At 48.9% G+C, this 16,701-nt stretch overlaps 1 protein-coding gene across 1 annotated transcript in view; it reads left to right on the plus strand.

Moving 5' to 3' along the window:
- LOC119159624 (uncharacterized) overlaps nucleotides 1-16,701 on the plus strand; it is a 91,927-nt gene that overhangs the window by 57,004 nt on the left and 18,222 nt on the right. The window contains exons 2-7 of the mRNA XM_037412438.2: nucleotides 6,278-6,396; nucleotides 7,652-7,748; nucleotides 8,686-8,741; nucleotides 9,577-9,624; nucleotides 10,040-10,151; nucleotides 14,083-14,149. Of these exons, the coding sequence (XP_037268335.2) occupies nucleotides 6,294-6,396; nucleotides 7,652-7,748; nucleotides 8,686-8,741; nucleotides 9,577-9,624; nucleotides 10,040-10,151; nucleotides 14,083-14,149 (483 nt within the window). The 5' untranslated portion in view covers nucleotides 6,278-6,293. The remainder of the gene's footprint in view (nucleotides 1-6,277; nucleotides 6,397-7,651; nucleotides 7,749-8,685; nucleotides 8,742-9,576; nucleotides 9,625-10,039; nucleotides 10,152-14,082; nucleotides 14,150-16,701) is intronic.

Raw genomic sequence — 16,701 nt, forward strand, 5'->3', positions numbered from 1 at the left:
CGGCCATCTGGCTGTGCTTGCCTGGCGCGCCGCCGGCATCGTCCACCCTTCCCTCCTCTCCGTCGTTCGGCGGAATCCGTTGTCTCCCCCCCAAGCGGTACAATGGCCCAAGGCCAACCACCCCGTGAGCCTCCTGTATTATGCAAGGTGACAGCGGCGAACCTCGGGGTGGAGTGTCTGTGCGTGCGGATCCGCGTGCACTCCTCTCTATTATATCCCCTGCCGCCGCATTATACTCTTCGCATCGTGTCGGGGGCTTCCCCATTGCAGTATGATATGTGTGTGCGTCGTGTGCTGGCACGTCTCTTCTGCACGCGCTCAACTCTCGCGGATGCGGGTCATAGGGGGCCGCGTAAGAAGCGCGCGTTTCGTATATAGTACGGAATAAAGAATACGCGCGGAGAAGGGCAGGAAGGAAGCTAAACACAGTCGATATTGTGTGCGTGGGTGGGACGCGCGTACGATGTCGTTGTGCGTTTCTGTACTGGCTAAATGTTTGTCAGTCGTGACCGCGGGGGCCACAGAGGAGAACACGAATCACTCGCTGTGCGATGTATGCGTGTTGCGCGAGAATTGACAAATAGGACACGTGAACTTGGAAAACTATTTCGCTTGTCTGTTTGCTGACATTGTGTATACTTCGACGGGAGCCAGTTGAACGAGGCGGCAGCTGTTAACACCTCTGCGTTCTTGGTCTTTATGAGCGATATGCGTATAGTTTGAAATGTTCGCTTCATATGGTGTACTTTGTTCAAGTATAAAAGAGTATGTTGTATGCGATGTAATTTGCGCTTGTATGTACATGTGCGTGTTTACTGCGCGCTCGATGACTGCGTGGTGGGATTGCCGATGTTGAATATATGTAAACAATAATGATATGATATTTGTGGTTTAACGTCCCAAAATCACCATGCGATTATGAGAGACGCCGTCGTGAAGGGCCCCGGAAATTTAGACCACCTGGAATTCTTTAACGTGCACCCATATCTGAGCACACGGGCCTACAGCATTTTCGCCTCGATCGAAAATGCAGTCGCCGCAGCCGGGATTCGATCCCGCTGTATGTAGGTAATATGTAGAAATAGTGGCTAGATTTCGATGAGTAGTGAGCATGGACATGTTGGCGGACACGATCGGCTAACGGTAAACAGCATTTTAAAATTAAGAAGATTTGTAAATTTAAGTCCTGTTTCCTGTGGAATTGCATAACGGAACAACGCCAATTGTGTATAATTGTGTATACCATCACCGGTACTCATGGCAATTATATTTTGGTTAAAATATATAACAACAGTCCAGGAGTGTTTGACTATTTTGAATACGTTGATAGATAGTATCGCCTATTATTTCCGTTACTCGAGCCACGGCATTTTGGTAGTTCCCGTTGCTGACCTCTTCGCCGTCCACACTGTGTCCTCACTATGAATATTTCTTAGTTACGAGTCGTGCTAAAGTGACACTGTATAGGAGCGTCTGTTTTGCGACTTGCGTGCCATCGTGCAGGATCTGCGCAGTTTCCATAGCGGTATTATAATGTCTCGTGCCAGCTATAATGCAATTATTTGATGGAACTTTATTGAGGCTTTGTTTTGAGCGGGCCTGCTGGGCTCCTTTCTTTTCCAGTTATACTTCCACATTCTTATACTATATGAATCGATTGGGCCGTGTTATACTATCTGTTCGCGAAGTTACCAACAGGTATAACGTAATTGCGTCACAGTGAGGGCACCACGGCGGTATCTGAACCGCGGGGTGCCTGCCCAGGCTGCGCAATCGCTCCACGTGCGTGCATCATCTGCTCGCCTGGGAATGGCCCGCCGAGCAGCTCGCGTGCTGAGGCGAGCAATAACAGCGTCCCTCCTCGACCGCTATCTTTAGCCGACCGACGGGGAGGGCCTGTGGCGCGGCTGCCTTGGTCGTCTTTTTGGCGACACGGCGCGAAGGAAGATAATTGACCTTGCTGGGTTGTGGAGCCGGCGTGGTGCCGACTCATGGCCTCCCCGTCGCCTATCCTTTTTTCTGCACGGCTTCTGAGCGGTCGATGAAATCTGTCGGGAAGTGCGGGCTCGGTATACGTCGAATGCATGGGACCTTGGTACCAAGTCACGAGCTTTGATGCTTGGTCACTGCGAATACCTTGTTATCTGAAACTATAGAGCACGTTCTTTGTCACTGCCCTCGTTACAGCGTGCAAAAATGGCAACTATAGCTCCTGCGTTAGCTCGCCTTGACGACAGACCTTTGTCTGAACAATCAAGTGCTTGAAAGGCGACATGATTTGTGTGCTCACAGAAAATTAGTGAAGTGTTTACTGAACTTTTTGCGTGGCAGTGGCCTTTTGTATAGACTATAGCACCCCAGCCCCCCCCCCCCCCTTTTTTTTTTGCGCGCGTCTATTTCCCTCTTCGCGTTATTTCCCATCTTTCTTCTCCATTCCCCCTTCCCCTAGTACAGGGTAGCAAACCGGATGCTCCATTTTCTGGTTAACCTCCCTGCCTTTCCCTCATTTTATTATCTCTCTCTCTCTCTCTCTCTCTCTTGTTACGGATGGCGAGGAAGGGAGGGAGAGGGTGGTCTCTTGGCACGAGGGTAGGGCTTTTTTTTTACTTTCTCTCTATCGTTTAAATTGGTGAAGTTTAGTGTTGTGAATTACTCGAGATGATCGAGAACAAACTCCGATAATGTCTGAAATCTTTGGGAAGAAACTTGCATCTTGCGTGTTTCATCAATTAAGGTAAAGTGGTATATTGGTGGTTCAATATTCACATGTTAGCTCTCACCAAATGGAACGATGACACCGCCTGCGTTGTGTCCTCTGCACCTGCACTCGTTACAATTGCGCTGTGCAAAGCTGTCGACATTTATCCAGTCAGAATGGTCAGGATAATGTATGGTCTTGTGAAACTCTGAGCTATGTTTCTTGATGTAAAGCCAATGTATGAAAACGAAACGTTTTGATAAATTTCAATAGGTATGTCGTGTTCCATGTTATCGGGCTATAAGTTCCGTAGTGCGCCCTCTGTGCGGAGTGTTTGAAAACGATTTGTTAATAAAGCGTGCGCTTCCATTGACTTAACATACGCCCAGAACCCCTCGAATGACCTCGGTTTCTGTTCTTTTAATAAACGTTTTTACTCACTCACGGTCGGCCTTTTCCATTTACGAACCGTGGAATTGAGGCTGCCACTAACATACTTAGCACTGCGTACTGTGTCTTCCCTCATTTTCTTTTGCTTGTGTTCATCATACTTCACATATCATTGTCGCTGTTGTTTCTTTTTTCTTCACCTTACGCATGCGCTTTACGGCGACTGTAGATTTAGGAGGTTTTACACTTACAACTTACACGCTCAGGGAAAGATCTCGCATTTGTTTTATGCAGCCACTACGTATACGAGGTCAAAGGTAGGTCCTATACTGGACAAATCCTAACTCACAGTGAAACAAACACTCTGATACCAAATCTACCACTGAAGCCAACCCCTAGCTGTTAGTGCGCTTTACAAATTTATTTATTTGCAGGCTCTTCCGGCAGGCTTGATGATGCGTAACGCTCTGCGGCAAGCGTTCGCTAACGCGACGTGGCGGGCAGACGCACCCCGAGGCGTATCTCTGCTTTTCTTTCGAGAACGAAAAACAACAGAGGGATGAGAGCAGCCTTCGCACTATATAGAGACGGGCAAGGCCATGCCACGGCAGGCTGGTACGACTTCCTCGTCATATTGGAGGCACCCTCCCGGAAGCGCAATGGAAGAGGGGAGCGTCGTTGTGGCTGCGCGTGTCAGCGAATGCGATCCGCGAGTGTGTGTGTGTGTGTGTGTGTGTGTGTGTGTGTGTGTGTGTGCGTGTGCGTGTGTGTGTGCGTGTGTGAGAGAGAGAGAGAGAGAGAGAGAGATCACATTTCCGCAACACTGTTTAGGACGAAAGTCTGCTAATGTGTTCACTCCAGCACTGTCCACTGTGTTTCACTCGGATGTGTTGTCTCTAGCACGGTGCACTGGCCAGTTTTGGCGTAGTGTTTTTACGGGAAAATCAAGACCCTGACTTAGCAGCAAAGCGCGGAAGAGGACCGTCGTCGTCTTCGCATTCTCCGAAAACGCCGTCCGGAATATATCCCACTTATGCACGGTTACCGTCATTGAAAACAACGCGACGCTATGGCTTTGTTGAGTGGATTTGCCTAATAAGGGCTAGTGTAATGTTGAATCAATGGCTGCTTTTCCCTGGATGATGACTGTTACTGGTTGCTGATATCGCCTAAGTGTTGGCCAATATCGGCGATTTCGGGTAAGTGACGATGAATGTTGGCTTATGTTGGGTAGCAGATGCAATTATTGATAATTTCTGCCTTATTGATTGCTAGGGCTCATTCTTCTATTCACTGTTCGCTATTAGTACAGCAAGATCGTGCTCGTTGAATCTCAATTCCTCGAATAAAGTTTTCTCTCTTTTTTTTTTCGAAGTGCCAAGACGAGCAGAGGGGAAAAAGCCAAAAACGATATTCAGCGCGGACGGAGAAAAACCACGCCATTGCTACAAAAAAAAAATGACTATGCGGCGTCCCCGTCAGGCCGAACGACGTGTATAGACCACCGTGTCGTCCTCAGCGCCGCGTGCTCGATGTGCGCAGCGCGCGTTCGGGTGGCCGCGTCGCTGGCGGCGCGCAGCGAAAGGAAGAGTGGGAAGGAATCGTGCTGGTGGACGGGGCGGAGAAAGAAAAAAAACACGAAAGATGATGTCGCGCACGCACCCACCGCGGCACTTTGTTTTGATATGCGGCGTGCGCGCGTAATTGCCCCCCGGCGAACGGAGGGCAAGGATGCGCGTCCGAAAAAAACTTTCCCGAGCTTCACGGCGCGCTGGGCTGGCCGTCCTTGAGACACGGTAGCATTTGTGTGCGAAGCAGTGTCGTATAGAAAAAAAAAAAATGTCTAGAAGCAGCTTGGAGAGACCCTCAGTGGCTTGCAGCTGTGCAGGTACACAAGCTTTGCAGGTATCTTGCATGTTGCTCGGGCAGATCAGTAGGTAGTGTGATTGGGAGTGTAGCAAGGATTTCTGTTCTGAGGGTTGGTTTGGGCTTATATTAATTAGTTCATATATATATATATATGGGTGTGTGCTTGTACGAATGTGTGTACATATATAGTATTTACATGCAAACTAAATGTGTTGAGAGGCGGGGGGGGGGGGGGGAGTTGCTTGCGCTTTTGACAGCAAAGTTTGGTTCACCAGAGGGAAAAGGATGAAGTCCGCCTTGTATCAGCACCATCTGTATACCTGGGCAGCGCCCACAACTTATGAAACCTGGTCCTGTTTATAAGACTATGGTGGTGCTACAGACACCGCTAAAAAATTGAGCTTCAAATGTCATTCGAAGCCGTGGCCTCCGCGATCGACAGCGGCAGCGCGCCGCTATACGGTGCGTCGAATTGCCGGAGATGAACACGGAGATTAACGGCGAGACTCGATGGTATATGCACTTTTCGCTATTGCGTGGCGTTTGAAGTCTGCACGCTCGAAGACATACGAAAACGTGTCCCTGCACGAGCGGTGTATGTGGCTTCGAAAAGTGCGTGTTTTTTTTACATGTACACTTGGCTTGCATTCTCGCGTGCAGATGGCGCCCGGTTTTCCCATGAGACTAGAAGGAGGTTATCTGATTGGTGGCTAAAGTCAAGCCATGAGTGAAAATTAAACGCTTCAGTGCAAAGTACGAATCCTCAACCTCACTATTTAAAGGGGAAAAAAACTAAATCTAGTTTTTGGTTCATTAAGTATTACGGCTAGGTGGCACTAGCCACCGCCCGATCTAATGGGTACAACCATATCCATCCATCCATCCATCCATCCATCCATCCATCCAGACGTGACCGACTACTGACGTTTAGGCTCCCCAGCACGCGACGCTTACACGTGCAGCGCGTGTGCGAAACGTGCCTCGTGCTTCCATGTCGCGGCTGGCAGTGTTTTTGTTCCAGAGTGGCCGTGATCTCGGTATGATCGATTGAGTCGGCGTTCCATTCTTCTGCTCTCATCGTTCGCCACCAAGTTCGAGGTGACGTCTGTTGGAGGCGACAAGGAGAACTCGATATGTGTATACAGTACCGAAGCTTTTGTGAAATGGTGAAAAATCGTGGCTTCATAAGGCGCTCGTGTCTGTGCGCACGTATCGGTATTAAGGCGTCTGGCGTGCATGTTTACAGCACAGAGAAGTGTGGCCCGCATGCTGCGGTGTGTGTGTATTTAAAACCAGGTGCGCTTGTGTTTGTCCACGCAGGGCTGGTCGTCGAAGGATGCCGGGCGCGAGGCTGGCCGACCTCAACTCGGTCATCACGTGCATGCTGTGCAACGGCTACCTGGTGGATGCCACCACGCTCATTGAGTGCCTCCACTCGTGTGAGTGCGCGCGCATACTATTACGTGCATGAGTTGTTCCCTCGGAACCGATGATTACAAGAAGTGCAGGCGCATGTACAAAAGATTATTCAATTCTTCGAACGGGGGCTCAAATTTTCATTCTTAATGTTCGTTGTTGAAAAATATTAGTATGCTTTCTTTAGTTTCATACGCGTGTACTTCATATATGTATGTCAAGAGGGTCCTGTATGAGCCGACATTAAACCTTGTTTCTGACGAGGCATGTTTCGTACGTTATGTGTGTAGGGGGAGTTCCTGTTCATGGATTATGTCACTCCGGTTTCGAAGTCAACTCAGCGACAGTGGTCAATGCGCTTGTTTCACACAGCAGCAGATGCGCCGCTCGTTTGGTACTGTGCTCGCTTGAACCCCAGGTGGTCAAAATTTCCGGAGCCCTCCACTACGGCGTCTCTCATAATCATATCGTGGTTTTGGGACGTTAAACCCCACAAATCAACTGTGCTCGCTTGTATATTGTTATATTACGGTTGCCGAAGCGTATAAGGTGCCCGTCATCACTAGCTCGGAATATAACAGCGATGCGCCGTGAAGCAAGACAGATGCACGGGCGCGAGGAAACGACGAGGGGAGACGCTGCCGGATGTGAGCACTGTTGAGCGCCCTCCTAACTATATATTACCGCTAACAACAGATATATAATAGGATCCTCGCGGGAATTGTGCCCCGGAGCAGTCGTGGCATGCAACGAATGCTGCGATTGCACAGCGTCGCTCCGCCGATTTTTTCGGAGCACCCTTGAGCAACAACAACAACAACAAAAAAGAGTGCCCAGACAGGGTGCGCCCTGGTTGCCGAAGACGGTTGGTGGGCACCGGTGCGCTTTTCCGAAGACGCCATAAGAGCCCCTCACTATGCCGTCGGTGGCCACCGCTGCTCACTAACATGGAATCCGTGTATAGGCATCGCTATGTACTGAACGAAACGTCAAGGGTATCTGAGTCATATATAGTCTTTCGTTTTTCTGCAATATTTGTGTAAGACACCGGGCGGGAAAACCGATTCGCGGCATCGCCTATATAGGCAAGTGTATATACGCGTGCACCTCACAGTGGTCGCTCCGCGGTTCTTCAGTTATTGTAATTGATTCCTGTACAAAAGGTGTTAGCTTGTCTTGGACTCTGTATGCATCTATATATATATGTGTGATGTCTTCTTCCTCTCCCGTCCCCCACTCCCTTTTTTTTTTCCTGTTCTCGCATCCACGACGATGCAGTCTGCAAAGTGTGCATCGTTCAGTTCCTGAACACCAGCCTGCTATGCCCCATCTGCGACGTTCCCGTGCATCAGACGAAGCCGCATCAGTCCATTCGGTAGGCCTTTGCGTCTGCATGTGTATTTGGGGTTTATTTTTTTTTCCTCGTGCAATGTGCAAACGGGGGAGTTACACCTCTTCTTATTTCCCGGCGCATGTGATTATTGCTGGAGCGTACAAAGAAATATAAGCAAAATAAAAAAAAATCCCGCTATTGTATGAAATTTTAGCAAATATTTTTATTCTCGGAGACACCACAAGGAAGGTGATTGCACGTGTGTTAGTGTACATCCGTTCACAATACCTAATGCATAATATGCCCTGAGAATGCGCTTGATGAGTCAGAAAACGCAGCACAAAGCGTATCTGCGCCGTCGGAGTTCCCTCGCAGTGACGTCACATATCTTAACTGCGCATGCAGGAGTCTACATAAATCTTACATTGTGAAAAATGGCGTGCAAGTAAGATTGCATAGCCGGGCGTATTTAAGGAAAGCATAACTTGACCACGTGGCCAAAATACGGAGGAAGTTGAAAAGACAGGTGCATTACGTTGCTTTGTATTCAAGTGCGCTAAATAAAAAAAGAGGCAAAATACCATTTTTACTTGTAGCAACATATACGTATATTACAGCGAAATTGGCGGCCATATTGTTTGCACAAGACAATCAGTTTAAAATGATTTAGGGTTTTACTGTAGCTTGTCCAATTTATTGGGGTTGATTAGTAGCAATTCAATCTCCCCCACTTAATGTATATAACGCGTTTCTGCATACCCGGAACACGGTGGAGTGCAGTGTAGTTTTGGGTGTTCATTCACGACGACCACGTGCAGACAAGTCTCGTGTTTGCTCTCCTTGGTGGTTGTGACCAGCTTCATTTGCATACTTCGTGCTGGTTGATGACATTACCCAGTGATTAGTCGATTACATCCCTGACCATTTATAGTTAGCGGTGGCCCGTCGTTCATGCGTGTCCTCGCTTATTTGTTTGCAGGCTTGACAGAACCCTCCAGAATATTGTGTACAAGGTTGTTCCTGGACTTTACCAAAGTAAGAACGTGCTGCACCAACGTTACGCGTAGCTGTGCCAGATCAAGAGTTCTTGCTTGCGAATTAAATAGCTGTACAGATTTTGGTGATGCCTGAGTCGATTCAGCTGAACTCCCCAGGTGGTCAAAATTTCCGGAGCCCTCCACTACGGCGTCTCTCATAATCAAATGGTGGTTTTGGGTCGTTAAACCCCACAAATCAATCAATCGATTCAGCTGAACTTTAATTTTATTCTGCTGTGACTCAAGGATATTGATAGTCGCGTGTCGCCGCGTTTACATGTTCCGCTGTACACCACAAGCCGGCAGAGGGCGTTGTTTGTTTCGCATTTTCGTCGTTACGAAAAGTTTATCGCTTACGTACATGGTTGTCAGTACATCGTGCGATACGCACGCTGTGATTTAAGATGCGCCGAAGGTTACTAACGTTATGATAATCTAGGGTGTTAACATCGTCCCGTATAGTGAAAACGGCTTACCCACGAAGTAAGTTTGCATGCGTATATTTGGGAGGAGGAGGAGGAGGATTGAAAGAGGAAGGATAGGGAGGTTAGCCAGTTCTTAGACTGATGCGTATTTTTGGGTAAAAAATTATGCCAATGGGCAGACTTTCGAAAACAAAAAAAAAGTTTTATTCATTACGTGAAAAAAGAAGTAATATGGTATACATCGTTTGTTTGAGTCTTAAGAAATTAACGTAGTATAGAGTTTCGTACATAGCACCTTTGCTGCATATTTCAGGAGTGTTGAAGTTGCGATCTGCATGCTGCGACGTATGTTTAAACGTTTTTAAACATGGATCGTTTTTTTTTCTCTCTCTCTCATCTTTCCTGCAGAGGAGATGAAGAAAAGACGCGACTACTACGAGAAGCACCCGGAACACGGTATGTGTGTATTAATTGCGGTCTCTGAACGCTCGAGCGTGTATTTCTCTCGTTGTCGTAAAGTACAAGTTTGTTTTGAAATAGGATGTTGTATGGGTGTTCCGGTTTCGAAAGCTGGCATTCTAAATCAGCCACAGACGTCACATAAAGCCAAATGTTGTATAGATGTTTCGCCAAGATCTGTGTAACGGCTAACTTGACTATAATACCAGTGTAGTTAAAACGCGATTGCGTTATCTCCTTACAGAAAGTCGACTGGCATAATTGTTAAGGTCAAATAGTGTAATATAGTAATAACAAAAGAGTGAGAGGAAGATAAGCGACTTTTCGTCGCGATAAGTGCAACATGACCTAATTTCTAGGCGCGGTGCCGCACTTCGTTCGATCACATTGCATCGGTTTCTTTTTCTCGCAGTCGCCGGCGTGTCGTGTCCCGAAGATCGAGGAATCGTGGACGACTCCAGCCGGCTCATCTTCAGCCCCGACGACACCATCAGCCTTTCGCTGGAGTACTGCGGCCCTTTAGGGTGAGCTGGAGTCTTCGTATACTGCAGCGAGGAATAGATAGACGAATGCAGTACCTCTATAGTCGTCAATGTAACTTTTCGCTTGGGGGCTGTGCCACCTTGGCTCGCTCAAGTGGTGACGATGACGATTGTGAGCCGTTGTTTCTCAGCTACTGACACCCGACTCAATTGTACAGCGCATATATGGCTCATTGTCATCACTCGTTAGCCTTGTTGCCCCGCCGCGGTGGTCTAGTGGCTAAGGTACTCGGCTGCTGACTCGCGGAATCTAATCCCGGCTGCGGCGGCTGCATTTTCGATGTAGGCGAAAATTCTGTAGGCTCGTGTGCACGTTAAGGAAACCCAGGTGGTCTTAATTTCCGGAGCCCTCCACTACAGCGTCTCTCATAATCATATGGTGGTTTTGGGACGTTAAACCCCACATATCGATTAATCAATCAATCGTTAGCCTTGGTTTTGTAAGTTTTCGTGTTATGTATAATTGATAGATATGTGAGGTTTAACGTCCCAAAGCCACCATATTATTATGAGAGACGCCGAGCCCGGGTTTCTTCAACGTGCTCCCAAATCTGAGCACACGGGCCTACATTTCCACCACCATCGGAAATGCAGCCGCCGCAGCCGGGATTCGATCCCGTGACCTGCGGGTCAGCAGCCGAGTACCTTAGCCACTAGACCACCGCGGCGGGGCGGCGTTATGTATAAGTTATCGCGGTCAAGTTATGAATCAAATATTGCGACGTGATTCGTTTAGGTGCAATGCAGGGTGCATTTCAGAACAGCGTGCTCACTCACTATGTCGCTCACTAGAGCTAACCTCTTGAGCATTGGTGAGCAGCGAAAGGTGTAGAATTACGAGCGAGTTTGTTCAGAAAAGCTCGGAAGTCCATTTTTTACCTGTTATATTTAAAAAGAAAAAAAAAAGGTATACCGGTGTTGTGCGGTTTCGGTGGCTGCACTTTGGCGTGACATTGCACCACACTTAGTACTTACTGTTCAGGAGATGAATACTGTTCACGCAGGTGCGTTAATTGATGAGGTGCGTGCCGCGATAGATTATATAACTTGTGAAACCCTGACCCGCAGGTGAGTAGCCAAAAATTTTTTAGTGTGCGGGGGAGGAGGCAACTCCGCTTCCCCGCCCGCAGGAAAAGTTTTGGCTCGCAGCGCCATGGAGAAAACAATTTTTTTAGGCGGGGGGGGGGCATGGGCCTAGTGTTTGCCGCACCCAGGTTACAACCATACTAACCTGGTAAAGCTTTTGGGGGTGACGGTCTCGTCTCTCGATCTCGTGCGAGTAAAAAAAAAAATCCAACCATGAATCGTAACGAATTAGCCATGCGCTAAATCCGAACTCGACCATAGCACGCCTGTACATGTGTCATACTTCCGCATTTCGTTCGCGCATCCCAGTCGCAGGCGTTCGTGCGCATCTCTACGCGTAGCGACAGCAGCGTGAGCTCGCTCCTGTTACCTCAGTGTCGCCCGTCTTAGCTCTGAATGGGGCCTTCGAGGCTCGTCCACGTTATTTCCGCTGTTGCGCAATGGCGCGCTGACGTCATTGAGTAGGCGGCGTGACGTTGACGCGTCCGCATTTTATTCGATTCATCTGGCCTTCTCCCTCGCTCCGAATGTGCCTCCCCTCCGTACACACAGTGTAGCTTTTCCGGCGTTGCTGACGGGCGCCCATCGACTGACTGGGAAGCGCGCGCCGCAATCGATACGCGCCGCGTGGCGCCCCTTCGGCGGCTTCCTCGGCCGTGGTGTTTTTTTTTTTTTTTTCTGCCCTGCTGCTGTTCGCATCCCCACCTCTATCCCCCTCCTCCTCCAGCTTTTGCGTGGGCTCTCCTCCTCTTTTCGCTTCTTTCGCCCTTTCAGCAACCTTTGCCCGTTTGCGCGGACGGTAATCGCGGCCGCTATAAAGTGCGCGTGCGTGCGTTAACGCGCACGTTGTGTACGCGCAGAGAAGAGGGTTGGGGAGGTGTACGTACTTGTGCGTGAGTTCGCACGTAGCCCGGCGGCGTCTCGGTTTTTTTCTTTTTTTTTTCTCTTTCTCTCGCAAAGCACGCGGCAGTTGTAACCGGGACTGCTGTTCGCTCGCTAAACGGCCGGGAGAGGGAGTGGGCGAAACTGTTTATCTCAATTGGGCTGGGTGGCCGTATACGAAATGCGTCCTTGCGGGTGCGCTTCCTTGCAATCCTCGCTCGCGCCGAATGCCAGCGGAACCGCGACTATTTTTGTTCCGCGTTTTTCTTTTCCTTTTTTTGTACGGGCATCCCGTTCCTTTTAATTCGTTCTTCGCACCGGCGAGCAGATATATTGCGTGAACTAAATGACGCCACCGTGGTCAACCGTCTCTTTTCGGGATGGGAGTTCGCCACGACGGGGTTAAAAGCGTTGTTTGGTATATGGCATGCACTAACAGCCGTCAAATTTGCGGCCATTTTTTGCTGTCGCTCTGCAATAACCGGTCTGGCTAAACTACCACGATTAGCCTCGGGATCTGGCCCTGTAAAAGGTTAACCGCAACACCACACTGGGAGACTGACAGGGCTGTGCTTATTTGCGGAAAAAGTGGCACATTACCCTTCTTTCCTCCCCCCTTACACTGGACAATATAACGGGAACAGCCTCAGTAGGGAGTTTTAGAATAGCGCACCGCGAGCCCTTGCGGTGCGGTCGCTGCCGCTGCGCATGCGTCGTAACGCGAGTCTTCGTTCGCGGACTGCACGCAAAAAAATCCAAAATTGCGTGCGGTGATGGCGGCCCGCAAGCGCTGGTTTCGAGGCTACGGTGTCGCTGCGATCGTGCGTTGCGGTTCGCAGCAGGGCAAACGCTATTCTAAATCTCGTATGGCGCCCGCAACGCCTGCAGCGCTTGCAAATGGCATTCTAAAGCTCCCTAATATTCAGTGATCCGTTTGCGTAGGTTGAGATGAACCGATGGCGCAAGAGATTTCGCAGTCTTTGGTGGAGGGAAACTGAGGGGAGGGGACACCCCCTTGCCCATACGTGCTGGGCGATGTCACGCAACTCAACCCTAGGTGGTCGAAGTCATGTGGCCACTACGGCGTTCCTCGCAATGGTGTCGTGGTGCCGGCATGTATAATGTCTGAAGTAATTCCTGGCAACGTGTAGCATATAGAAATTCGCACTCGCTGGCACCTGTCACTGCGCTATTGCGCATCTCCACATTAAGGGGCGCCACTACATTTGCAGCAGCACGTGTAAGCGGAACCTCATTGCGACGAAGTTAAGTATGAAACGAATGTGGCTTCGTTGTGTCCGATATTTGTTGTAAACGTATATATTACGCATTGATATTGGGGCGAATCGTGTTCACCTCATTTGACCTTGAAAGCACATTGTGCAGCTTGCCTTTTCCGCACTACGAATACAGAGTTCTGTTCAGTGTCGGTCCTCCCTGATTGGTCTATTCTGCCTGTCAGTCAATTACGCTAGTGCTGCCGGTGCTACGTAGGATTGATTGTCATTGGTCATGTCGCGACAAGTGATAGACCCACTCGGGGCCGTCTGAGAGGTGACGTACGTTGGAGAAGGAATAGTATTTTATCGTACAATACAGACCCAACACCCGCAGTATCGCCGGGACGGAACGTAATGAAAGCTTTGATATACAGGTCATTTTGTTGCTTGCAGGCAGGCGTTCCACTATCTCGCCGCAGTACCGTATTTCGCGCTAGCTGTTTTTATGTCTGACTGCACACAACTAGAGTTACTGTATATGCTACCTTTAGGTAGCATATACAGCAACTTTACACTCAGAAAGGCAGGCACTGACGCTCTTCAACGGTTGCGCGTGGTCAGACCTTTACGACCTTTATGTTTCTTAAAAAAAAAAAAACAGCGTGGGACATTTTACCATTGGCGTTTTTTGAGTGTCGCCGTTTCGCACGTTTTGTATCTTGCAGCAAGAAAGAGGAAACTCCTAGTGGCGAGAAGAACGAAGGGAAGCCTACAAACCCTGGAAAAGAAACGGTATGCTCCTGCTACTCAGCATTTTTTCGCTTTCAACTCGTGTCGTGTATGTTTCGCGAAATCTCGCGTCTTCGGGGTCTTCACAGTTATATGCAATTATTTACCAATCACGCAGAATTCCTATCTGGGAATCGTTCGGTACAAAATAATGTGCAGCATGTAGCCGCCGTGCAAACTGGACAAAAAGGGGGTCAAGTTGTTATTGTGTCATTTTTTTTTTCATTTATAGCCGCCATAGTAGCTTAACGGTTTTCGCTCTGCTATAGAGTTTGAAGACGCGAGTTCGATTACCGGCCATTGCGGCCGCGTGGACGTCAGACTCTGGAGTTTTGCGGACACCCGGCGCCATCTGTCGACGCGGTTTTGATTGGTGCAAAGCCCGACTCCCTTGCACTGTTTCCTGCGCAACCAGATGCAACTACAGCATACGAAGCAACGACTGAACTATATATTAGGTATATTTGCGGATTGAACACTTGGAAAAAAAGAGCTACGAATTACTCTCCACTAGTGAGACGTGTCATCGAACCACCACAAAGTGCTTGCGGGTTCACTTGCCAGAACCACGGCGAGAACAAGAGCAGACGCAACAGCTCCGCGCTCTAGAAAAACTACTCCAGTCGACGGTATACTTTTGCGTTGCGAATTGCCACGGACGTAAAGAACTTCAGTTGTGCTGATTCATGAAGCTTTCACGAAGCAGAACGGTGATAACGCCGGATACGAGCCGTCGCGAACGTGTTGTGTAAGCGAATTACTCGCGTTCTCCACAGCCGCTCGCGTGAGAAAGATTGATAATGTAGGTGATAGGATAATGCGCCCGATCGCTACCGCGGATAACTGATAGTAACTTTGATTATGAAGTTTAACACAGCCTCTGACCGTGGTGCGCGATGTGCAACAGTAAATAGGTGACGGACGCGCGCGATAAGCATGTCACACGCCGCGACCATCGATAATATGAAGTGGTCGCCATTACACAGAATCATACACGTAGGGCTTCGAAGGGTCCAAATTCCGGCTTTAACTAGGAAATGCGAACACGTACATCACCCAGGGAAATCGCAAAATGATGGCGACCACAATCGGGCACTTTTTTTTTTTTTTTTTGCACTCTGTCTTCGCGATTGCCGGAGCTCTCTTGGTGGCCTCGATTTTGCCTTTCTGAGTGAACACGCGCACGCATTCCCATTTTGCAGTATGTAGAAACGGCAGACAACCCTCAATTTCACATTGTTGTAACAGTTCAATGCACAGCAAGCGAGATCGATAGATAATGTAACTGCAAAGATCGAAATCGTCAGGGCCATTCGTGCCGGATAAAGCGAGCTTGGTACCACTGATGGTGAGATATATTGCTCCTGTATGTACTTCGATCATCGCTTTAACATCATGCGTATGCCCAAGTTTAACGCATTTAGGCGTTGACGATCTCACGTCGGAATGCTTGCCTCGATGTCATGCGATGCTCGCTTGCACTTGAATTGCATCACGCCGAAATAATTGAAACATGTTTTGCATTGTACCCGCAGTTTGCTTTTATGAGCTTCCTGTATACTTTTCTGAAGCGAGGTTGTATTGACGGAAGAAGGTCCTTGATTTTTAAGAAACCGCGTCTGAAAACCGACGAAACAGGAGGGTCTATATGCACGTTCGCTTGCAGACGGCTCTCTTTGCGCTACCCATTTATGGCCGGCGCGTCGATAGGGGCGCTGGTGGCGGCGTTTTTGGCAGCGCCGCCTGGGCGGAGTCTGGCGTCCATTTCGATGAGTGCACCACGTACAGGAACACCGCTGTATTTTTTTATTTATAGGCGCGCTTTAAAACATCCCTATATAGCAGTTCAGAATTAATCTGCAGTCCACCCCACCACGGACTGCCTCGTAACGGCATTTTGGTTTTGGCACGTAGAACCTCAGATCTTTATTAAAAGTGTGTTGAAGTGAGTAGAGGTACGCGGATACGTTCTGTTTGCACGGTGTGTCGGGGAAATTGACTGTGGCACCGGTCCGACGCTAATTTCACTCGGCGTTTCGCTGGCTGCACGGATATTTTTGCTTTTGAGGTGTCTCGTTCATGTGTTTGGTGCTCCCCAAACTTCGTCTTCCGCGCAACTGTCGCACGTGCAATGCCTCGAGTTTCGGTGTACTTTTGTTGCGGAGCTCATTCTTATTGTTTCGAAGCAGCACACTGTGATCGCCTACGTCATCATAAGAAAACCTCTCCTGCCGCGTTTGGCTCTGCATGCGTCCCCTCGCGATCGATGCGCCACGGACGGTCCATGCGGGAAGAAGGGGGTCTGTCGAGGGAAGATTGCTTGCCCGTTCGATGTGCGTGCACGGTGGAGGATGATATGGATGCGTGGTAAGCGCTGAGCTGCGCTTTTATAACGGCAGACAGAATACAAGCGCTTTTCTTAACGTGGCAGCGTTAAAGAGCTTGTTTAGCAGCCATTCCGACGTCGTTGGTTGGAAGTGAAAAATCATGTACGTGACCGAGAAATCCAGAAAAATGCAAATAGGATAAATAATAAAAAAGTTTGAATCTGAGTG

Source organism: Rhipicephalus microplus, chromosome 1, assembly GCF_043290135.1.
Source record: "Rhipicephalus microplus isolate Deutch F79 chromosome 1, USDA_Rmic, whole genome shotgun sequence".
NCBI classification, from domain to species: domain Eukaryota; kingdom Metazoa; phylum Arthropoda; class Arachnida; order Ixodida; family Ixodidae; genus Rhipicephalus; species Rhipicephalus microplus.